This window comes from Athene noctua, chromosome 2 (genome assembly GCF_965140245.1).
Source record: "Athene noctua chromosome 2, bAthNoc1.hap1.1, whole genome shotgun sequence".
Taxonomy (NCBI): Eukaryota; Metazoa; Chordata; class Aves; order Strigiformes; family Strigidae; genus Athene; species Athene noctua.
In genome coordinates this window covers 99,563,177-99,588,562 of record NC_134038.1, presented here as the reverse complement: position 1 = coordinate 99,588,562, position 25,386 = coordinate 99,563,177, and the positions used below count along the sequence as shown (strand labels likewise).

The 25,386-nt window shown below is 36.9% G+C and overlaps 1 protein-coding gene across 2 annotated transcripts in view; it reads right to left on the bottom strand.

Annotated features, from left to right (window-relative positions):
- RANBP9 (RAN binding protein 9) overlaps positions 1-25,386 on the bottom strand; it is a 41,279-nt gene that overhangs the window by 13,901 nt on the left and 1,992 nt on the right. For both annotated transcript variants that reach the window (XM_074899728.1, XM_074899727.1), the window contains exons 2-5: positions 18,211-18,322; positions 5,911-5,963; positions 3,702-3,869; positions 620-642 (exon numbers count right to left, since the gene is read on the bottom strand). In XM_074899728.1, coding sequence (XP_074755829.1) covers positions 620-642; positions 3,702-3,869; positions 5,911-5,963; positions 18,211-18,322 — 356 coding nt within the window. The remainder of the gene's footprint in view (positions 1-619; positions 643-3,701; positions 3,870-5,910; positions 5,964-18,210; positions 18,323-25,386) is intronic.

Sequence of the window (25,386 nt, the reverse complement as noted above, 5' to 3'; positions counted from 1 at the left end):
AAATCAGAAATGGATGAGAAAAAAACAAGGTGCAGTATCATGTCTGTACCAGTAGCACAGGGAGCACTTTATAATGATTTTAAGGAGTTCAATTTAATTGACTGAAAAGCTAGAAGACTTCAGATATCTGCAGCTTTCTTAAAAAATACTTCAGTATGTTTGATCTCGTGGAGTGAACAGTATAGAGAAAGTTTCTGAAAATCAGGCATCAAGCATGAGTTACAGTGACCATGTCTTGAGTAGCCAGCCTTTCTACAAATGATACATAGCTGTACACACATGCACCATGTTGGTGTTTAATACAGCTTTAAATTTGTACGTAAAGCCTGCATGTGTCAAAGTACGTAGTCACTCCTTGTATGCATGATTTTCTGCTAAACTTCTATTAGAACTGACTGTTAAAAACCTGAAAAGGAAAACCCCTGTAAGGAACGGTCTAAAACCAAAAAACTTTTTCCTTCAATTAACAAATCACCACTGAAATGATGATGAGAAATATCTGATAGCAAAATGGTTAAGGAGATAATAATTGGATTTCTAAGAAGCATAATGTAAGTTACATGTGAAACATCTGTTTATAAATACAAAGGAAAGCTGTTTGAAAATTCACTTATCTTACCGGTAAATCTGTGAAAGCGATGCCTGTAATGAAGAGAAAATTAAGATTACTTTCCATATGCCTCGATTCTAGGTTCATCTTCTTAAAGTGTAACATTGTATGTTCAGAAAACTCACCCAAACCACCTCAGAAATAAGTACGGTCACATCCATGACAGACACAACTGATGTGCTTCAGTAATAAAGGGAAGTATTTGGCAAAAAGTTAACTGTCATTCAAAAGTACTCAATTTGCATTAAAAATTTCAAAACAGGGGTAAGATTCAGCAAACATCATACAGATAGATATGTAGACTAGAAAGTATGAAGATTCTGGCTAGAGATTAAAATGAAGAGAAAAAAGTATATCTGAAGATAATTTTGCACTTGCATGTCTCAATGCTGCAACATCAAGATTTAATGGTATCCTTTCTTGTTTGCTATTACTTTTCTTTGTAAGTATACATTATCTTTACTTGAGCAGCACATGCCTATAGTAGTCCAAGCCAGCCTAGTAAATGCTTCACTCTAATCCACACCAGGGTGTTTCGGTTTTCAAACAGAATAGCTTAACATCTTGTTACATAATTACAAGCATCCATCTACCCATAAAACCAAGGCAGTGATTTTACTGTCTCCAGGATTAGAGAAAAATCTGACCTCTATACACTTCAGAACTTCATGCAATTGGCAGGAGGGGGAGGAGAAGGAGAAGCTTTCAGTTAAAAAAATAAGTATCAGGAAATCTCCTGACAGCCAAATGATAAGAGTATTTCATTATTTCCTTTTTTTGTTGCAGGTATTTCTTGAACTTTTTTTTTTTACAAGTTCATAATGATTCAAATTGACTCACCCCTTCAAACTTCAAATTTATTTTGTATCACTGCCTTTTCAAATTTAAGATTAAAACACAAGCTTTTAACCTTTTGTCCTAAATCCTACCCCTGCTTTCCATCTCCGTTCTTCACCAAGATTTGAAATCTGAAGAACATCTGGATTCTTTACTCACATCTTTGATACAAACAACATACAGAGCGAATGTGATTCCTCCCATCATATCCCAAGCTATCTATTTTTTACCTGTCCACCCCCTGACTTTTTCTAAGCTATTACCACTTTCTGTTTGGTACATTTTGACATCCAACTCGCCCTTTTCCAAAATAACCATGGCAGTGGGCAAGAGAGAAAAATCATAAATGATGGAGTAACATGTAGGTATTGAGGTTTGGGGGTGGGTGTGTGTTTTTTTTCAATGCAGGATTTCACACTTGCATAAATAATCACTTAGCCCTTTTTGTAGCGTCAAATCCCAGGCGGAGCCAGAGATTTCCAATATGCTAGACTGCATCTGTGGCCCAGAGAAGAAATACAAATGTCCTCCAAGTCACAATTGCAAAGGAATTCTGGACAACTAGCAGCTACAACTCAGCAAGACAGCCAAAATTTCTAATTTCTTTTTCCCATAAACACAGAATCAATTTTCCTCAGTTAGAAATTCAAGATAGCAAAGCCCACAACAGCAGAACAGCTGTCAGGTTTCTTTCCGAAATCCATGAAGTGTTTGTCGGGCTCTATGACAGATGACATTCTACTAGCCTCTCCTCACCTGTGCCATTCTGTTCTTCTCTTGAAACAGATTTTAATCACTTGGTGTGTTGTTTCACAGTTGGCCTAATCCAGTCTGCTTTAAGACTTCACTGAAAGAGAAGGTTCTGCTCCTCCCTTCTTAGCTCTTCCATGCATGTGACCATAAGGGTGGTCAGAAAACCAGTGTCTCCTTAGTTGATCAACAATCTGATCCAACTTACCTGCAGACACACTATTACTAGTTCCAAAAAGGCAATACGGTAAGACTACCCTTCTCAGTTTTAACCCAGATAAATACTAGGGTAAACATAACATGAGCCTGTTATCTTCCATTTTACATATACCCTAAAACAGGGCCAAAAGAAACAACTACACAGCACATGGTTCAAGTGTCCCTCTGCCACAGGTGTCAAGGTATATAGACTCATTCAATTCAGAAGAAATATTAAGTCATGATAGAATCACAGAAGTGATTATTTGGAATTGACCTCTGGAGGCATCTAAGCCCTGCTCTGAGCAGGGGCAGGAAAATTTGTTAGATCTCTTTGCTCAGGGCCTGAGCAAACAAACAGGCAGTCTTGTGCTGAGAGACAAGGAGAAGAATTTAAACCATGTCCTTCCCCTTACTACTTTCCAAACTTTCCACATGTTTGGCAATGTGAGAAAACAGAACAGGCACTTCAAGAGTCCCTATCTCAATAACCTCTTGCTTCCTTTCAAGCTAGCCCCTCTCTTCCTTATCACTCTGATACCCATGACAAAAACCTCATTTCTTCTTTCTGAGCTTTATCCTTCAAAACTTCCTACTCCCCTCAGCACAATTCCTCGATCTCCTCTGAAGTCCTTGCCCTCTCAAAAAAGCAGATCTTTTTCAATTCTCTCTTTATACTCTGTGTATTGGCTCATTAAATTGTATTAACTGAATTATTATGCATATCGCATGAAAAATTTTAACTCTACCTCCTCCTGACATCTTCAAACTCAGAAATTGTCTCACAGTGTTGCATAATACTAAAGTTTACCACAATAATTTAATGGACTTAATTTTAGCATAACTTGTATGGTTCATGGCTTTAGCTCAACTATGCATGACTCCGGACTGGGAATCTAAAAGACACTGTTCTCCAACGTATGTTCAAAATAACACCCATCCAACGTCAGGTTTTAGTGAATGCTAGGTGTCCCCCATACAGCAGCAATGAATTTTAGCTATATCCATTCTCCATTTCTCCAATTCTCTTATTACATGCTACCTTGCAAACATCAAGTATTATTTGTGGCTTTAGTAGTGGAGTTCATAAATGCAGGTCCTGGGGAACGAGATGTCGTGACAAATCTTTCCAAATTCACAAGGCATGTCAGTGCAAGTGGCACACAAGAAATTATTCTTCCCAGTTCTTCAATTAATTCATAGATTATGAGACTATTCAAACACTTTGCTCCTGACATGAAGAGTTTCAGATTTACAACAGACTTACAGACATAATGTTATCATTAAAGATAACGTTTCTCCATACCCAAGCTGTGTCCATTCTTTGTGTAGAAGCAGGTATTATTGATAAGGTTGACACAACAACCGATGACATCACCCGTAGTAAACGTTGGGCCATAGGGTTGTCCGGTTCCAGAGGAACAAAATGAATGTCCATCATCTCCATGGTAACCATATGAATGTTTATCCCAACCTAGAGAACAAAAGCATTTGCAATTTATTTGTTTCCCTTATTATGAAATAATGGAAACGCTATGCAAAGTCAGTATATTCTAAACAGGTTAATATGGTTAATTACTATGCTCAGCTTTCTGCTTTCTAAGATTTTGTATCTAACTAACAAATCTGTTTAATTTTAAATAATGACAACTTTATTAAAATGGCTGAACAGGCAATACCATTTGTAGTACATTAACAGGTCATATAAATTCAGGTAACACATTTTTCTCTTTAAGTGAACACACAAAACCAACACCAAAAATATAATCAGCTACAACACTGAAATTTGAAAAGCTATATGTAGATCTGGCATGTCCCAGTAAAGCAGTGAAGATTCTCCTGTTCTCCCTTTCATCTTGCAAAACTATTGCTACCATATGTCATAATCAAATTCTTCCTGGCTAAAACCCAAACATGTATCTCTGGGGAAACACATTTCTACTCCTGATTATTCTCAATGACTATTCAGCAGCAAGCAGTCTCTGCGTAATAGCAGAATCTCCAAACTACAGTGTCACTAGCATTTCTGCCCCTAAAAATTAAAAAAGAAGAAAAAAATTAAATACAGGTGAAAATCACAGCCAGCAGGCAAATTGTTATGTATGCAAATATGTGCTAATTTTGCAGGTGAAGAAGCTGCAGAACCAGTTAAGAAGCTTCATATTGTTGTTACACTACTCAATGAAATTCATAGCAAGCAATTTTAGTCTGAGCTCATTTTAAAAATACCTGTCCACACTCTCTGCAATTCAATATTAAACAAAAACACATAGAAAAGGAGTAAACTTTCAGGCACCACAAAACACTCCTAACTGATCTATTAAATGCCTATTCAAAATAATATATAGCATGATCTTTAACACAAAACATCAAATTTCATATATTCTCATATATATATATATACACATACACATTCTAACTCTAAGAATTTACCCTGTCAACTCAAATTATTTTTAAAGAGTAAAAGGTTGTGGGTTTATTCGTCTTCTGTCAAGCTGCTGCCTAACAGGTTAATTTGAAAGTATTTTCCACATTTAGGTCTTTAATCTGTATGATCAGTAGCTTCAGCTGGCACCACATTAAGCATCTCTTGGCAAATGAAATACCCAAAATTACTGCAGTTACATTGATTAGTACTATCTTTGATAATTATTTGCTATGCATTCTAAATCATACTCAAAATAAACTTAATGCCACCCACCAATAATTCATCACCCTTAGCTGGGCTCCCAGTATAACTGGGGCTTGCTGTGACCATAAGGACCTCTATGAGAGCATATGGGTGAGAAAGCAACAATGCAAAATAAAGAAAATACAGATACTCTGAGGTCATTTCAACATGCTTTTATACTTGGCTAATGGTAACAATTTCAAAAACACAGTTGGGGTTTTTGGTGATTTTTTTAATGGTGTTTTGTTTTGTTTTTTAAAAAAACACATTTAAACAGCTATTAAAAACCAACACACACACACCCCTTTAAATATCATACAGAAATACTGCAGATAATGTTAACAAGATTGTCTCTGACCATGCACATATATAACAGTCAAAACTTAAAAATATGCTATACACCCTTAACTATTAAGGTTGAAAAGGTAACAGTAGGTGAACTGACAGTAGGAGAGCTCATTCCATATTTGACAGAAAGCTTTTACCATAGTAGCTCATCTTTATTGCTAGAAATTCAGTTTACAGAGCAAGGAAATCTATAGCTTCATTTTTATCAGGAAACATGATGAAAATTTTAAAGTGTATTTGTTTGCTAAAAAGTATTTGCATAATGTTATAAATAACACTAAGAGTAGAGGGAAGTAGTAAAGGAGCGAATGTACAGTAAAAGCTAAACTTTTTAGCTTCAAGCTTTATATAATTCAGATAACAGATACAACACAGACATGTCATGCTACACTGCCTGTTGCTTGCCAGAAGCTTCCCTTCAAGGTCAAGCATACTTCAAAAAATACAATTAACCAAGGTAAGTAACTTATCAAATGTAGTAAATATTGAAACATACCTGGTAGTCTGTTCATGTTCACACCCTGTGCTGAAAGCCCAATTCCCATGTAACTGTAAAAATGAAAGAACAAAAGAAATTTATCTGTCTCTTATAAAAATACATATATGTGGGATATTGCCAAGAAACACTGTGCTGATTAATAAGATACCAATTAAGCTGCTGAGAGGTCATATAATAGTTGCATAACAGCAAGGGAGCTAAAAATAATTCCTAGCATATATGGTTTGATACAGACAGATTCTGTTTCCGCAGGAGGTAAGGATAACTTTATTCTTTTAGGCATCCTGGCTTATTGATGATTTTAACTAATATTAAACATGAAGTTTGAAGCATGAATGAAAAAAGTCAAAGGTCATGCCTTATTTTGAAATTAGGGGTAAAGCTACACACAGACCAATTTAATAATCTTCAACATACCTCATCATGTTTTGCAGACAATATGAAATGAGTAATTTTATAAAATACATACAAAACTCTGTAGTCTTTCACAAGTAAAGTGCCTCCTTGCACAGCAGTTACAAAAAGATCCCACTAAAACATGAAAGGCCTGGATCACAGAGCATAATGCTATCTTGAGAAATTTACCAGCAGTGTTACTTAGCTGTGGGCAATCCACTGGCAAACTAAAGAGGAAGAATATTTTAACTATACTAACCAGTAGTCTTACATCTAAACAACTTAAGGCTAGGTCAAATAAAGTCCAAAAGTCAGCTTTACAAAAGGTGGTTTTAATGAAGTCAGTGTTCAGTACAATTGTAAATACTAAGTACTAGAAAGTTGAAATGAAAAATCTCCCCACCCCCAAATTATTCTGTTTCTTAAGCAAAGATTATTCTGTATTATTCTGTTTCTCAAGCAAAAGTCATTTCATGACCAAGATGACAGGAACCCAAAAGAAAAACAGCATAATGAAAACCTAAGCTTTCACCAATTCCCCTCTGCCCAAAATAAACCACCATCAACTAAAGAAAAATCACCTAACATTTCCTAGTTTATCAAAACATTCAGATCATTTTGACACTAGTTCAAATTCGTTAGCATAGATTTGTCATTAAATAATAAACAAACTGTTTGAAAAAAAATATTCACTCATGTCAATTTGAAAATAATTCAAGTCAACAAACATGACCTCTGTATTCCCATCTCTACAATGCAATTTTTAAGCAACTATTGTACTAGGAAGTACAGGTTAATCTGCTATTTTAAATACATCTCACATAGAACGAAACTGAGCAGCAAATCTCAGAAGTCACATACTTCATTTTGTGCTGGGCTTCCTGCTTTTTCTATCAATCACTTCCAACAATTACCTTACCTGCTTCTACATTTGATATTTACAAAGCCCTCCTCTGATAATCTAAAGTATGGTACCATCTTCCTCCCCCTCCAACATACCAGCATGAAATGGAACCTCAGAACCATACAGCAGATATTACATTTAGAGATACTGAAAAGCTGAAGCAAAGGGCAACAAACAAAAGGATTAGTCTTTGCTGTATTGCTAATTACATTACAGAGGCACCACTGCAGCAGCAGAGTCAACAAAACAATTACAAGTGAAAGCAACAAGTGGAAAAGCCTTGATTTTGTCTTAAATAAAGGCAGAATTGTTATTAGCATAGTCTGGAGAGTTTGAGGCATGAAGGATTCTCACACAAAGCCTGAACATCTACTATTTAAAAAGTCTCCTGTTAAGGAGAATTTGTTAGAGAAAGGAGATTTATATTAAAAAGTAAATTTAGATAACTTAAAAGTTAACTCCACCAACTGCAAAAAGCCCTTCAATGTCATATTAAAAAACCTTCATCCCTATCAAAGTTTCATTTCAGTATTCTTAAAGAAATGAGATTAAAGTTACAGGAAAATGTGAAATACTAGATAGAAAATCATCATCTTGGTAACATTTTGGTACCACCTGTTTTTTCTCCCTCAGATATCCTATCTTCTGAGCCTCCTCCACCTTAGTAACGATTGTAAATAGAGACCCACTGTATTTAATACAGGTGGGAACGAGGATTTGTTACCCACTGGCAACACTAGAAGGCACTAGGCACTGACACCATCTCGGTAAAACAGACATTAAACTATATATTCTTCCCTGGGATTCACTTACAACTACTTGGAATGTTAACACCATTTCATCAAGCAGACGGTATTAATAGAAACTAAAGTAAAATCAGATTAAAACATTTCAAATAATTAGCACATTTCCTATAGACGTCTTTCAAAAGGAAAACAGAATGCCCACAATTCATGGTTTGTAAGTGAGTGAAATTAAAGGCTCATCAATTAAGGGAATTTATTATTTGTTCTAGTTGATGGATAGCTAATCTCATGTTCAACTAGATACAGTACACTATAAACTGAGGGGGAAGACAGTGTCATGACAGATAGGCTTTAGATGCATGAAGAGGAGCTGTATTTATGCCAAACCACTATATGCAATTTTTTTCTTCTCCTGGCACCTGTAAGATTCACTGGCTTAAAGAGACTTTTTTGTTTGGTTTTTAAAGAAGCTTAGCCCATATTTAGGTCCAGAGCCATTGTTTACAAAAAGATTTGCTTCAGTGGGAGGAATTAGTTAAACTGTCCTCCTGTTTGCTTCTTTAAGGTTCACATATCATGCATCTCAGAATCAAAAGAACAGAGGGGGAAGGGAAGGAGACTTATAGGTTGAGATAAAACCAACTTAATAATTGAAAAAAAAAAAAGTAATAATAGTAATAATAGAAAATACAAATGAGTAATGCACATTATGATTGCTCACCACCCACTGACCAATGCCCAGACCATTCCCAGCTAGTGATCCCAGAGAAGAGAGAATCGTAAAACCACTATCCCAGAAGCGAGAGCCAGCTTCCCAGTAAACTCTCATCTATACACTGAGCACGATGTTGTATGATATGGAATATTCCATTGGCCAGTTTGGGTCTGTTGCTCCGGCTGTGCTCCTCCCCAGCCTCTTGAGACCCTGTGCACTAGTAAGACATGGGAAATTGAAAAGTCCTTGATTTCTTAGCAACAAATAAAAACATCAGTGCATTATCAGCATTCTTCTCATATCAAATTCCATAACGAATCCAAAACACAGCACTATTCTAGCTACTAAGAAGGAAAAAAAAATGTAATTAGCCCTATCCCAGCTGAAACCAGGGCAGTTAAAGATGAAAATGCAGGGCAGCACAACAAGCAGACATACTAGCACCCAGGTGCAGTGCAGGCCCAGACTGTTCAGTCAGTTCATGATGCATTTCCTGCTGTCCTGTCACAGGAATGGGTTTGGTCTAGGAGACAGCCACAGATGGGAAGAACAGGTCCACTTAGACTATGTCACCCCACCTCAGCAGCCCTGGGGAAACAGAGGTGTCAACAACACCAGGAAGCAGCACGCTCACTTGTGACATGTAGCACCTTCCAAAAACAGACATGACACTGCATGGTTTGAGAGACCAGAGAGGTTCTGATGCCACCTCCTTCATCACTTCTCTCCATACCTGCAGACGGTGCCTCCACCTCAGCTCCCCACCCATAAACATCCTTAGCTGCTGCAGTGGGAGGGTCACTTACCTAGGCAAACAGAAGTGGCCTGGGACCCTTTTTATTAAGAAGCTCCTCTCTCTGAGCATTTCACTCCCACCGGTTGCTACTCATAACCTCATTAAAGTGCTCAAGTCTTACAGGAGCTCATAAAATTACTAACAACATGTAAACCCACTCACGGAATATATGAAATTAACCCCTGATAGACTGAAAAAAGATACTGTGGCTGAAAACCGATTTCAAGTGCAGCCAAATTGGTATTAAGGACCATTTCAAATTGTATTTATTCTTATTCAGTTCATTAAAGATAAAGATTACCATTTTAACATCTCAGCACATCTTCTGGTTTACATTTCACAACTGCAAGTCATATAGAAATTCTTAGTAATACTATAAAACTACAGAGTTTAAAATTCACTGAAGATTCAACTTTTTTGCCACAAAGCAAAAGTCAATGTCAAAAATACAGGCACTACAATACCTTTTTTTTTCCACTACAGACCAAAAAGCCTAAGCTTCTCTCCAGCAAAATGTGTAAGCAGCAGCCAGTTCACAATAACTATTTTCTGCTCAAGCGTCTTTCCAGTCAAAGAGCTAAATTCACATTTTTGCTGGAGCCTAAAGTTTCTAACTTGGATGCCTGAATAGACTAAGTGTGAGAAATAAAAAAACCAGAACCAAATAGAAAGAAAAAATAGCAACAAGAGACGGTACAGAACTGAAGACTGCTAAAACATAAGGAAAAAGAAAAAAACACAGGAAGTTCATATAAAAGATGCACAATTCTGATTTTTATTTGAAACTGTTCTGTTAGATCTTTTAGCCACTGTCTTGAAGGTGTATAAAAGGTGGGACAGAATATAATTAACCTGAATTCTGATTAATATCAGATTATTATAATCTCAAAAACTATACCAAATCTTACCAGTGGCTAAAGATAAATTTAAGTACTAAGTAACCACTTCACTAGTTAAAAAAACCAAAACAAAACAAATATTCTATACTGTATTTGTAAAGACAAGTAAAATAATTTAGCATATCTTAAATAGCCTCCCTACAACAGTGCATTACCAAACTGCTATCTGCAAAGAGTGAAACTCCTTTAGACTTTCACTGTTCCTACCTGTTCTATTAAAGACAGTATAACCTGAGGAACTGCTACATAATGCTTTGAAATCCAAGCTCTTTTGGTGATGATGAAAGTAAATAATCAACCTGATATCTCACTACCTACATGCTATATGTTTAAAGAAAGAATCTTCAACCATATGGTGTTAAAACCTAAGTTACCATAGTATCTGTAAGGAACCGGAGTCCAAGTACTCACAGATGTTTATACCCATAGAAGAGGCAACTGAAAACATCCTAATGTTTCAAATGCACTGACTACTAAGAAAAGTAGAATTAACACTCTGAAAAAAAAAAAAAAAAAGTAGGCTATACAACAGGTACAGTTAGTTTTACTGTCAAGTTTATGTCTTAGGAAACGCTACAAGTAGAAAAAACTGCAACACCTTTAAGAACTTTAAGACTAAATGACCTTCTAAAGGGCTTTTACAACTGACTTGTAAGGACATAAAAAGTCTGAATAATGTTCTGTAGTTTTCTACACTGCCTTCACTGACACTGTACTATAAGGTCAGAAATAAAGCACACTAAAAATATATGTAAATTTCATCTTTAATATGGTTACTTCATATGAAAATTTTGTAGGAATATGCTAATCCAACATTCTTATTGTCTGCACAATCACAATAAGAAATAAGCTGTTAAATTTTTCTCTATTTAAATGTTTCAAAATATGCCATAGACAGTTTAAGTCTTTCATTTCAAATTGAAAACAAGTTTAATTTTATGGAATGTTTCCAAGGAAACACTATTTTGAACATGATAAACCCAGGTTTCAGATTAATCCAGTTCTACATAGAGATAAAAAAAAAAAAAAAAAAAAAAAAGGCAGTCATCTTGCATAGTGCTTGAAACTTATTCCTGTATCATTTTGCTTATGATTCCTATAATGTTCCTGGAAAGACTCTCACTTACTGACATCCCTCTCACTTTCTGAGGTTGCGTATCTTCATCTTGTGACATTTCTCCTTAAGTATCAAAGCCTTTTTGGGGACCATACTGTCAGAAAAGAAGAGCTGCATAGACAATAGCATAATATAAGTCTGGGCTGCAGTAAGATTATCATTTATACACTATATTTATGCGAATGGACCTCATAAGAAAGAAGTAACTTAAAAGATATTGCAAGAAGCAGGGACCAAGAAATTAAATACATTCTTGACTTTCTTTTTAAATGAAAAATCTTCATTTCTAGAAAACATCAACAAAAAATAAAACTCTTGTTCCAGTTCTACATATTTCTGAGCAGTTAAACACAAACCTCAAATAATCCTCTTACACATTTAGTTGCTGTTCATTTCTGTCAAATGTCTGGTCTCATACACTCAGGTAAAAAATTAATTACTGCTACAGTTTAAGAAAAGATACACTTGCTGATTCATGATCCAATCTCTTCTTGCAGCTGCTGCAATTCAAATGAAAACAGTAATGCAAGAAAGCTACTTCAGACTTTTATCAGATTCTACTCTATACACAAGTACTCTGTCAATAATGCTGCAAGACATGTAAAAATAAAGTTTGCATGTTGTAACAAATGCCTGTTATTGTGACAAAACTGCTGAGGACATATCAAAACTATAAAAATAGGTCTCAAGACTGCACAAAGTTTTTGCACTAGTTAGTAATGTACAAAAATACACACAAACCAGCAACTGGTGATGTTCTATATTTTGTTTATTGGTTTACGCTTTTGTTGTGAACAAGAAAATGTGTATACTGGATGCTAAAGGAAAAGTCAACTTACTGCAACAGAAACAATTTGCAATAAGAAAAAGTATGGTTTCTCTTTAAAGAGTTACATATACATGCTCTAGAAGACAACAAAGCATTTATATTTCAAACATCACTCAAACACGCTAAAACAGCTCAGGTTAAACCACAGGCATGGGTGTCATGAAAACTCAAACAATTCTCATGGTATTACTGTCTTGGGACAGTTTTTCTATTTCTTCACCCACTTCATGTACACAACACATACTACAAGATACTTCCAAAACAACAGAAGACTGACTGTATGGCCAGTGTTAAAAAACAGCCATAATCCAACAGGTGTCTAAAGCCTTATTAACACAGCTTTAACAAAAAGCATACTGATTACTTGTGTGAGTTGCCGTAGTAACATTTTATTTTAGTACAGAACATGCAGCAGAACTCGCACATGCAATATAAAGCATGCCCGTGAAGATCTGCATCAGCACAACCACACCACAGACTAAACAACCATGCTCACAGAAGTGTAAGCTAAGTACTATCTACTAAAAGACTAAAGCCTTTCTAAACTTAGTTTTCATTTTTTCTTCCAGGTGGCTTACCACTTCTAATTCTTGTTTTCATTCTTCTTTAAAAAAAAAAAAAAAAGCACACGCACTTAGAGGATTTTGCATTTTAAGCCTGCATCTTCCTCGGCTGTTCTAAAAGCACTAAAGATTGTTCAGAAGTAAATGGCATTACTATCATTTGTCCATTGCTAGTAATTGTATTTACATATCATCAATCAAGATACAGAATGGACAGAAATTCAAGACACTGAGGATTAAAGGCATTTTCCCCAGAAGTTCATCTTCCCTAGGAAAGAAACAGACAAAAAGTCTCTCCTGGTGAAAGATTTAAAAAAAAACTAAAAAGCTGTATTTAAACTAAAATTAAATGGGCATAAACTGGTACCATGACCAAAAGTTGCATTCCCACCCTCCTGGGCCCAGGCACTCATTAATGCTGCAAGTTCCCCGCTTTTGCTGCCATAGCTACTCATGAAGTGATACAAACAGCCATGCTGGGGAACAAACCCAGATGAAAACTCACTCACTCTTGAGGTCAACTTTTGGAGAATAAACTACCCAATCAGGTTTACCATGAAGCTGACACAAACAATCACAAACTGGGGCAAGGGTAATGAACTCAATGCATGTTCAGAGATGAGCATGCTGCTTCTCATGGCCAAATCACCACAAAGCCTTCTAACTACGGTTTAGTGTAAGAATTGCAAACATTCAAAAAACATTGCCCTGACAGGAAATTAAGAAATTCATTACAAGAACCAACAAGACTAAAACTGAAATTCATGTAGAAATGGATGATCACTCAGTAAATCATACACACAAAAGCTGTTCATAACATAATGGAAGGTAGTTTGCTTCTGAAAGCCAGGTAGCCAGTGGATACCCTTGAGACAGCCCCTTGGAAAGTGGAACCATTATGCCCAGTGTGAAATGCCACAGAGTGCAACCTAAGGTTACAGCAAAGCTCACAGACTTTCAACTAAGAGAGTTTACAGACAACTCTTCACCAGTAAAGGAGGATGCCCACAACAACAGCACAAAGCTATCAGACTTGTAGTTTACATAAATGATGACAATATCATGCAAATATCTTCAGCTGTGCAAGAGGGAAGTGTTAACTGGTATCTGAAATAAAATATTAATTGTGGGGCTGTAAGGGAGATGCATTTACCGTTTTACACAAAGCCGGAGGACCTAAATATGTAAAAGACTAGCACAATAACAAGCAGCATAAGAAAACTGAAATCAAGATTTGAGAGAGACTGGAAAAAGTGTCATTTGGATATACTTACCTAGCTAAGAGAATGGCCACCATCATGGTCATTTTTGGAAAGTGAAAGGACATTATAGTATTATAAAAGATTTACAGAGTAAGGCTTACATCTCCAAATCAGAAGAACAGGTCCACAGGACTTAGCACACCCTTGTTCATTCCCATTCCTCAACTGCCAATGTAGTTTGCATTAAGCTCCTATTCTAGAAATTTATGCTAAACTAAAAATAGAGTTGTATGCAAAAGGCAACATCATGCCTATCTCACTCCCTTGAGTACTGTATTAAGAAATGACAGAACAAACACTATGTACGTACTTCTGGTTCTCTGAGAGATCAATTACAAATGAGGGTTGCATTAAGAGCTTACAGAAGTTTAATTTAAAGTTAAAACTGTGTTTAGCTTCCCCAACTACATGAGAATTTTTGACAATAATTGCTGCAATACTTTGTGTTAACTGACATAAATTTATTTATTTTTAAATTAACTGGAGATTTCAATACAGATGCAAATATAATTTATTGCAGTTAATACTCTTCTTCCTACCATACTTTCTAATCATCACCTTGGTACTGTTTCCCATACTTACACCCATTACTCATCTACTGTTATTATCTCCAATCATTCACATCACTGTCCACAACATTCCACATGAAGCCAAACAAAACAAAGCAAAAGAGAGTATAAAAGTAGAATGTAAATAAACTCGAGGTCCTCAGACTGCAAAAGTAGACATGAAATTAAGGAAGAAAACTGAAGAAATAAAGAACAGAAAATATTTACAGAACAACATGACAGCCACTTTAGCACTTTTAACAAGAATTTTAAAATACTTAAGATAATTATTTCACATATCTGTACTGTAGCAGCACATAAAAGACCTTAGGCCTCTTCATGCCAAACGCTGTACAAATACCAAGACAGTTTTTGTTTCAATGATATTTCAACCTTATTACTTTCATTAACCTTAATTCTCACTTCCCTTTTTCTTATCTGTTACCATCAGTTGCTGCATGGCTCCATCACCCCTCATCGGGGTACCAAAAAGCAACTTCACTCTTCATCTGCTCTGCAACACCAACCTCCATACCCTTCTCTTACTTCCTCGGAAGCTTCCATGCTTTCTCCAATGTGTTCATAATGCCTAGAAATTGATCACCATAAACATCTGCAAAATTATCATGCACCTTCAAATTCCTACTCAAGATCATTACCTTCCCTGCAATACATGAAGAATTTGATGACCCAATTCATTAATGTGACCAAACCAATGCTGTTCTCGCACAGCTACAACAAACCATACTGGAAGCCATGCCCTATACTAAAAAGAGCTGTACTCCTTCAGAGGAAGGGAATAATCTTTGTGACTGCCTGGCAACTTTGAGATATGCAAGATCATGTTCCAGGAGCAGTGTCATCAAGTGCTATCATAGCACAAAAAATTATTTTTCTAGATTATGTTTTTAATAAACGTTTTTGATTATTTGAGGCAAGTCATGCGAAGTAGAGCACACAAGGAAGAATGCTGTTAGACTTGCCCATATAACATTGCACAAAGACTAAATACTTTAAGCTGAGTTTATTAAAAGAAAAAAGTAGTAAAGGCTACTACCAAAGGGAACTCCAAATAAACACAATTATCCACTGACATTTATAAAAGTTGAAAGCTGTACTTCAGCTTGCAGACAGATTATCTGAGTTGCCTCGGGTAGTCTAGGATTTATTTTAAGCAGTACTATAAAATACAGCTGTAGTGCTTCTACAGCTAGGCTCAGGCCTTAAAAATAGATGCTTTTGCAACAGTAAGGCATTTTAACTAATTGACCCTATTAGTTACATGCTGGTCCTCTATGGATATGGTCTTCCTGAACTCAGTTCCCACTACCAGACAAGAAAAAAAAAAAAAAAGGTAAAAATGGAGCTGGAGCAAGCTAGGTGAAATACAACAGGCAGTGAGAAAGAACTAATAAACTCTATCAGACACAGACTAGTTTCTACAGAGCAACTTACCTATCTCTGCATTAAATTACCCAGTTTACTTATTACAGAAGAATTTATGAGTTTGAATGCAGCGTCACACTGAAACATAAAAGATCTGCACTGCATCTAGTCAAAGACCTTTTGGACCTGAAAACAGGGTCTAGAGATACACACATTACATCCAGTGAGGCTCCACATGTTGACTCCTGCTCTTTATCAGCTAAGCTAGATTTGGCTTTGGCTCTGTGCACAGTACTCCCCAGCATCCATAACAGCCTATACAATGAAAAAAATTAACACCTCAGCTCATTATGCAGCTAATGTTTCATAAAGTGACACCAAAAAAAGGTCACAAGGCTGAAGCAAGGATAAGGCAGTATGCATTATCATTAACTGAAAAAAGTACCCCTCCCATTTTTTTAAGCAATCTCAGCAGGCAACTTCACTAGTCCTAGCTACCTACACCTCACAAATAACCATTTAAATGCCAAAACCTTGAAACACTTCACTTGATGTTTTCTACTTTTGCAGGATTGCACTGAGTGGCCTACTGAATTAGAAATTACTAAAAAGCAATACAAAGAGGTCTAAAGTAAAGTGTCAGAGGAGCTATGTAAAATGACATCCCGCCACGTGGACACCTTTTGAAACCAATCTCTTCAAAAAAGCTACCTTCCAAACTAAGCAGGCAGAAGCGCATTTCAGGAAGAGACATGTGCACCACTAGCAAATCACAGTAAGAATCTCTCCTTATTGACAGCAGCAGGGCAATTTTAAAAAAATGTTTAAGGAACAAAAAACCCACAAAAGGTGTTCCTAACATTGACAGCAAAACACTACTTGAAACACTAATTTCTCTCATTTTGATTTAAAAATAATTAGGTCTTCATAGTGTGACAAAACAACTACAGCCAAAAGTTTTTCTCAGCAAAGTTATCTGCCAGAGATAACTTTTGGGAACAGAACCGGTAACAAACTCATAAATGCCCCTACAAGGCAGCAGCAGTACTGAGAGCCTATTCTTTCAAAATCTCTCTATACAATGCTATAAGCAAAACAAAAAAGTTTGAAGACTGTTTCGGACTTACAGAAGGCTTACAGAACACTGGGAAAATTAAAGAAAGAAATAGCAGCAAGACAGACAGAAAAAAGACAAAGGTACTAAATCTCATCCAAAGATCTATGACATAGTTCTTTTCCCTCAAGATTTATTTTCACAGCAGGATATAAGCACCTGCAACATGCTTGTACAGCACTTAAGACAAGGACATTCAATCCTGACTACAACCTTGAAGTAGAACCACAGTATATGCTACGCCGTATTGGAAAGAAGTATTGCTTATATAGTCCTACATAGGCAACATAATCAATGTCTCGGGATTAAAACACACCCTCTACTAAAAGCAGTGAAAGATGAAAAGGAATTAAAGTGGTCTAACAGAGATTTCATTAGCACTTCAGAACTTTCCCAGGTGAGATCCTATCTGCCTCAGTAGACTTAAAAGCATAGTATCACCTGCGCTTCAACAGATTCACCATTCAGATGCATTCTGGGAAGCAGCAGTTGTACTCACTCATCAACTCGTGCATTCCGTAGGATGACAAATTCCCAGGCACCTATTCAGAACATCCCCCTTTATTATTATGGTTCACCAACAAGTAGCCTTAAAAATAACTTTCCATTTTAAAACTGATACAACACCCATGAAAAGACTGCACTGAGGAAGTCAGTTGGTCTGCTGCACACCCTAAGCATTTCCTAAAAGTTACGTGAAAGTCTGTAAAGCCATATAGTCAAAACCCAACACCTTTAAAAGTAAGAGCAGGGTCATACTATGGTCATTCAAACCCTAACTTCTCCATCAAGAGAAAATGAGAAGATGCTGTTATGGTACTTATTGTACACAGTGATTTGTGGGCACTAAATACCACAATCAACTCCTTTAAAACAACCAAATACCAGAGTGCAACTTCACATGAATAAGGAATTAAGCTACAGAAAGTGACAAAATATAAAAATAAATCATGTTGACTGAAAAAAAGATGATGTGAGAATATTTCAAGTAATAATTAATTAATAATGCACTCAATGCTTACCCGTCTCTTCCCTTACTGACAATTTTAACTTCGAAGTAGTATATGCCACAGGCTGCAGGTATAGGATGTGTAGCTCGAACAGAAGCAGCATCTTTCGGAGTTTTTCCATGACCTGAAAAACAATTGCATTCAAAACAACAAAAATAAGTTTTAGATAATTGCAGAGGTACATACCAACTACTCAAAACAGAAGGCTTATGTAACAAGCATACAATACACAGTGTTCTAATCAGCCTCATTTTTATGCTACAATATTTTCTTCCAACATTAAGTTTTCATTGTAGGCACCTACACTGCAACTAAGCATGCTGTGAGAAGTTCTCGAAAAGATTCTACAATTATTTGAGGGGCAACTAGAAAAAAGTTTCACTGCAGTAACAAAATTGACAGAAGCCCACCTAGGTTTGAAAGAACTGTATGATTTCTCAGACCCACAGGTCTTACTCAGTTTTATAGACTGAAACATGATATACAGTTTAATCTAATGCTTAGTGCTTCTGAATCTTCAAGTTACTACTTTAATTCTAATGTCCTTCAAAATAAACATCAGTCATTATACAGAACGTATGGCTCAATTTCCATGTTCTGAATGTTATTTCAGGACAGCATTAAGTGTTACAGAGCCTCCAACTAGGCTAATGCAGCTCCTACTTCTTTTTCTTATAAGGATCACTATGCACCAGCTCTGCCACAAGAATAATTCCCAGTGCCAGCTCTTGTCTACTCTAGAGATTTTCAACCTAAACCCAAGAGCCACTTGCACTCCACTAAGACTAACTCTCCTGAATGTGTCACCCTCTTCACAGACCTTTGTTCCAAAGGCAACTTGGCCACATGACTTGTTTTAGCAGCAACCTGTTCAGGAAAGCTCAGTCTCTCTCAGGCACACCAAAATCCCTTCAGTTATTGTGTGGAAGTCATGCATGAGGTCACAGGACCTGGTTTAAAAAAACTTTTACATTAAAAAAAAAAAAAAAAGAGCGCAAGGTGGGAAGTATATTGAATACTGGCAAGAGGTATTTCAATAAAATGGCAACCAGGAACAGATAGTCATTGTTGTAATTCATGCAAATCCCATGCCCACTTTCCATGTGGATCTGAGGCATGACGAAGAGAGATGACTGTTTTGAGTGTGTTGCACAGATCACTTGGGCTGCAGCACTCCAGCTGTCATTTCCAGCCCACACAGAGAAGCCTACTGCACCTGCATAGCAACTGATCTGCACATGCCCCCTCCCCAATACACTCCTTCCAGTGGCATTAACACTGGAATTATCACTCAGGCACAGCTTAACCATGTCTCGTGCAGCAAGTTGGGTCATACAGCAAGGGAGAAACTGCAGGAAAATGACAGCACAGCCAGCCAGCAAGACCAGACATAGCTGATCTACACTACAGAACCTGCTAACTACAGAGCCCTCTAGTGTAAATGCTGATAAAACAGTAGATGCTGAACTGCCTGCTGAGCCAGCACCAACCACCTCCTACCAAATGGCATGTATGCAGCCAAGAACTCTCCATTTCACCACAGCTGTACTTGCAGCCCAAACTTTGCTAGCACAGCCTGAATTCTTCACTCATTGAGATTAGATTTAACCTACAAATTTTTTCTGATGTAACTAGTTCACCTCAGTGTGTTATTACCTTAAGGCAACTAGCCAACTAGCTTACCTTTCTGTGTACAAATGCATTGCTCACTTCCATGTGTCATTACTAAACATTTTATATAAATATCCTTCGATCACCTCACGGGTTTTACAACATTACGCTTATTACATACCTTCTACATGTTGTTTTCATTAAGTCTCACATGAGGAAAAAACAGTAATTTACTCTTCCATATAGAAGACAGCATGCATGCTTTATTGTTCACCATTTTTAAGTTCTTTCCTCAGGCTGTGTCAACCGAGGTAATAACCAAGTACATAACCTTAGAGCTTCCATAGGTTTGCTTAGTTTTCAAGTGCTGGCAGCTCACTATTCAGCTACTATAAATTAGATTATCATTCCTGAGCATGCAGAAATCCTCCAGCTAAAAGGCACCCAAAACTTTATGGGCAGAACACTAAACTCCTGAGAGATCCCTTAAATTCAAGTAGCTCTGATTAAATGATGCACTCATCTGGAGAGGGGGAGAAAGATACTTTCTTTTTAAATATCCTTAGGTTTTTACTTTAAAATAGACTGCAAAGAAGTTCCCTTGGTTACTCTATGCACTTGACAATCTGTGTAGTTTCAGCCTGAGTCAGTCTCCTTATTTGGGCAAGTCTTCCACATAGAAGACTGAAGTAGTAGGAACTAGCCAAACATTATTGAAAATGTACATCTATTACCCAGCAGATGGGTTTTGTGAAATCACAATCTATGCATTTGGAAACAATACCAATTTAAGGTATTCTTAGCACCTCTTCCTGAACGTAGTCCCCTTCTCCCACCCCCTCCCCAACCCAGACAGCTATCCGCAAGGACATACCATGAACCAGATTGATTAGCTGATCGGGCTTTAAGAAACCTACCAGATTTTTTTAAGCAGCAGATCAGTTCCCTGATCCAGTTCACAACACAGCCACACACAGCTGTCACACTGCAAATAAGAGGTCAACACAGGGGCAGAAGTAACAGGATACCTTACCAGTATTGCCAAACACTTCATGTGGTGAAGCAACAGGCTTGGGGAAGTCTGTGCTCAAAACTACTTTCATCCCATTAAAACAGAAGACACCCTAAATTTAGAACCACTGTCCTTTTAATATAATCTCCTATGAATCCCATTTTACTACTTGAGGATGCTGCTTTTATTTGTAGTTACATACAGTTATTATTTCTAACAGCAAATTCAACAGCATCAGGCAGTTAACTACTTTTGAATACTCAAAATACCTCTACCTTGTCTCAACATGCTAGTTGAGATTTTCAGTACTACCAAGCTACGTTGGATAACATGAAGAGTCAATAGATACTAGTTATCAGCCAGCTTTAAAACAAGAAAGAGGCTTTTTACAGAGCACGTAGTTGAACTGTAGAATTTCTTACCTAAGGGTATTATAGATGCTAGTGTTTAAGTGGACGCTGGGCAAGCGTCTATAACAAAAATTAACTGAGAAGCTGCCTTCAGCTCAGGATGTCCTTCAGTTTAAAACAGCTGGAAACTGAGAGGGGAAAACACAGATACATCATATATGCCCAACATGTTTTTAGATTTTTCCGTAGGCACTCACGTATGGCTACTGTGACTGATGGGATGCTGAGCAGCCCATTAGGCTGACATTATATACTGCTGCCACGTTCTGTGGTAACCTGAATCCCCACTTCCTTGCTTGTGAATAAAAAGCAACTTTGACGCTCAACTCTGACTTCTGAATCAGAGGTTCTGAATGTCTGAAGTACGAACACTGCCCTGTGTTCCCTAAAACTTTCATAGTTGCAAGCTATAGTTAATGTATTATTTAACACTAAAAATTAATCACTTTCAGCATTAAAAAGAGAATTCTGCAAATATTCACTGGGTCAGTGAAAGGAAAACAGGTGTACAAAGCTTGAACTTTACACTGTAAACCAGATCACAAGTAAGTTCAATTACCAGAATTGTTTTTGACTGGGCTTTCATTAAAAGTGTTTAACAACCATGAGTCAACAACCATGCTTAAGGAGTAAAGCTTTATATTTTAAGCAGTCATTCACAGTGATGATTTTTACTAAAAGTAGCATCACCAGTCCTTTAGCAAAACCAAATTGAAATTAATCTAAATTCCATCTCCTTGAAAAAAGCCAATTCAGATAAAACCGTATTTGTAGAAGCCATTTCAGCTTTCAAAAATATAATCTTTGAACCTAAATCTATGTGTGCAATGCATATGCATCAAGTCATCCAAAAGAAGTCTATGGGAGTGTCTGCCTAGACAACAGTAAGCATGTTTATACAGTATAAATCCTTAAATGAAGTTTACATAAGCTGAACTGCAGTTATTTCCAACAGGTGGTCCAATGACTTGCTCACACTGCCAAAAATAAAATAATCAAGCCCTAATCTTCTGTTGAATTCATTAGGCAAGTTTCACTGAGACAAGAAAAAAAGACGTGCTTAAATTACTGATTTTACTTCAACTTTTTCCCCAGTTTAAAAAAGCAAGACAACTCAAGAGCTACAAAGGTGTGCAAAACAGGCATACTGTAGTCAATGTGCTTCAAGTGTTTTCTACCAGAAAAACTGACACCATCTTTGTATCACTGAATGACAACACAGAACTATTACTATAGAATCCTCTTCTGTTTGTTACAGAAATTGGGATGCATAGTTTCCACTGAAAAATAAAATAGATTTTTGCACTAGATAGCTTGGCACTACAGACAGTTCAAAGGCAACTGCACTGTAAATAAATGTCTGGCGAAGATCTCCTCTTTAGAAAAAAATTTCATGCAATGGCAGCTTACCCAAAATTGCATAACTTTCCTCAGCTTTTTTTGGACAGTTGTCACAAGACTAACTTAAGTTACTATAGGACTTTCCATGATTTTAGCATTAATGATTTAATCTGTTTACCTAATTCTGTATATAGTTTCTTTCACGGTTACAATCTGCACCGAGTCTGTATTTTTATCTCCTTATACTACATAGCATAGATCATGATCTGCTGGAAACTAAACTTGTCTGTCTAGTGGAACTTCATATTACACATAACATATATAAAATCCCTGTTTTTCCACAAGATCCGTATTTTAATTATGAATATTTTAGAAATATGTAGGAATACTTGTAAAGATGTCTTAACAGCTACGTACTTTGCACAGTAACTGCTTTACATATAGCATACACTTGTCTGAACCCTTATGCTTTCTTTACCACTGACCTATAGCTCAGAGCTGTTAATATTACAATTAAGTGAAAAGACACATTTTTTTCTGATACTGTTTTCCATGCCTCTCTTACATATGATATACCATGAACAAAAGTCACAAGGACAGCGTTTGCTTTCTATCAGCTTGCACGGCTAACTGGCAGCAACAGAGGCATACGTCTGTCCATCCAAAAAAAACAAAAATACCGTTGGGTACGGTCTTTAAGATATTACAGTATCACTGATGTCAGTGTGTATGTATTTCATATCCAGATTTTGACAAATCAAGAGTCAGAATTTGTAAAAGTATAACAGAATAGCTCACTGTGGAAATTAGCCTGTTCTGGTAAACAATATGGCAGTCAACACATCTTCCCTTCCACCACCTCCCCATGTATTTTTTAAGCAACACTACAATTCTGAGAGATAACACAAAAGAGCACTTGGGTTTTGTTGACCCCCGACAAAATGTAGATAGCTGTTATCCTGATGCTAGACTGTACTTCTTCCTCCACCACTTGATCAATGACTGGTTTTGCGGCAGCTTTGATTTTTAAGCATGCTCTAGGATGCTTGCAAAAAGCTTCAGGTCCAGAAATGCAGTACACAAAGCATTACAGCTGCAGAGGATAGAAAGAGACATCTACTGTAGCTCGTTTCCATAGAAGTTGTCCACTGGTATGCAAGAAAATGAAAGGAATCTTGAAAATTACAGAGAGAGGACCATCATTCCTCGCACAAACCAATGAAACAAAAACATCGCTGCTCACAATAAATCAGCAGATTAATATTATGAAGCTAGTTATATGAAAAAATGACTTTGAAGGCTTTTGCGTTGCACTGATTGTTCCCCCCCACTCAATTTTTCAGAGGCAAATATCCCCAACACATCCAGGGTGGAAGGAAGGCATTGATGTTACCACCTTCTGCCTCCTATCAGTCACAGACAGGAGGAAATTACTTCAGAAAAACAGTTCTATAGTCAGAAATGTACAGTCAGCAGAGAAAGTTTAAGTGTACAAGGTACCTATACTGCAGTAATAGAAAACAGTAAGAATTGCTTTTGATTACTGGCTTCTTTGGACAGAGCTGTCCTCTCCCTTCCCTGAGTATTTTGGTCAAGAATACAACAGATCTTTATCCCTGCTCAATGTGCAATTCAAATTTCCTTAACAAAAACGATAACCGTTCTTCCACAACTACTTAGATAACTTCAGAAGCACTGAAAGTGCCAATATTCCACAAGAAGATACTCTGAATCTTTGAGACCTCTATTTGCAACTGATCTGTGGAAACAACATTTCATAGTGCCAAGCACCTTCTTACTTGCTATCTTCCCTTAATATCCTCACTGAACCTCTTCCTTTTCTTCCTCTTTATTGCAATCTTAGGGCTGAAGGATCCAGGAGGGAGAAAAGGCAGCAGATGTTTTAGTGTTTTTTTTCCCCCAGTCCGCCAGTAGGAATGTCCTGATACCATTCATTGCGTAGCCCAGTTAGCAGCTCCAGGTGCCAGGCTGGTAACATATACATGGGGCTGCCCTAACAGCCACCGTCATTAAATTACCAGGAAGAAGTGATGGGCCACTTAAGAGGCCATTCACTCCCATTTGCAGTTAGGAGAAAGAAAAGCGTATACACGTTATATTGGCACCTCTCCTTTTCACAGTCCTCTGGGTTAATCTAGGAACTCTTCAACCTTCATCACTTACTATTATTTAAGAGCTAGAGCAAAGGTATTTTATTATTCTAGCCTACTAACTGTGCTTTATGACTTTTGGTAGAGTACCCACAGTATTTCCTATGTTACCTATACTTCAGAAACATGCTGAGCCTCTTGTAATTTCTTTGAGGTAAGGAATTTCTTTTTTTAACACTAAAGCAAAGGAGAAGTGAGGAAAAACAGGGATAGCACAAAGAAACCTTGAAAATATACTTCTGCAATTACACGGACGGACCAGAGTTGTTCCAAATTCTAGTTCATGAGCAAAAAAGAGTTGGTCAGAGCAAAACAAACCAGCAGAAGGACTTGATGGCCATAAAGCTATCATCTTAGGAAAAAAAACAAACCAAACCCAAAAAACCCCAAAGAAACCGACCACTAAACACCAGAAAATACAAAATGCTTCTAAAAATACAAGATCATAAAACACTGAACAAAAGCCAGGAAATTCAGAGTTGAGTATGAAATAACATGTCCTTAAATCACTCAGTGCCCCCAGAAACCTGCTCTATAGTTATCAACCTCCTTTATTATCTTTGTATGGTGCATAAAACTTAGCACTTTTAACGGAGTATTTTGTATATAATAATAAAGCCTCATTATTAAAAAAAAAAAGTCT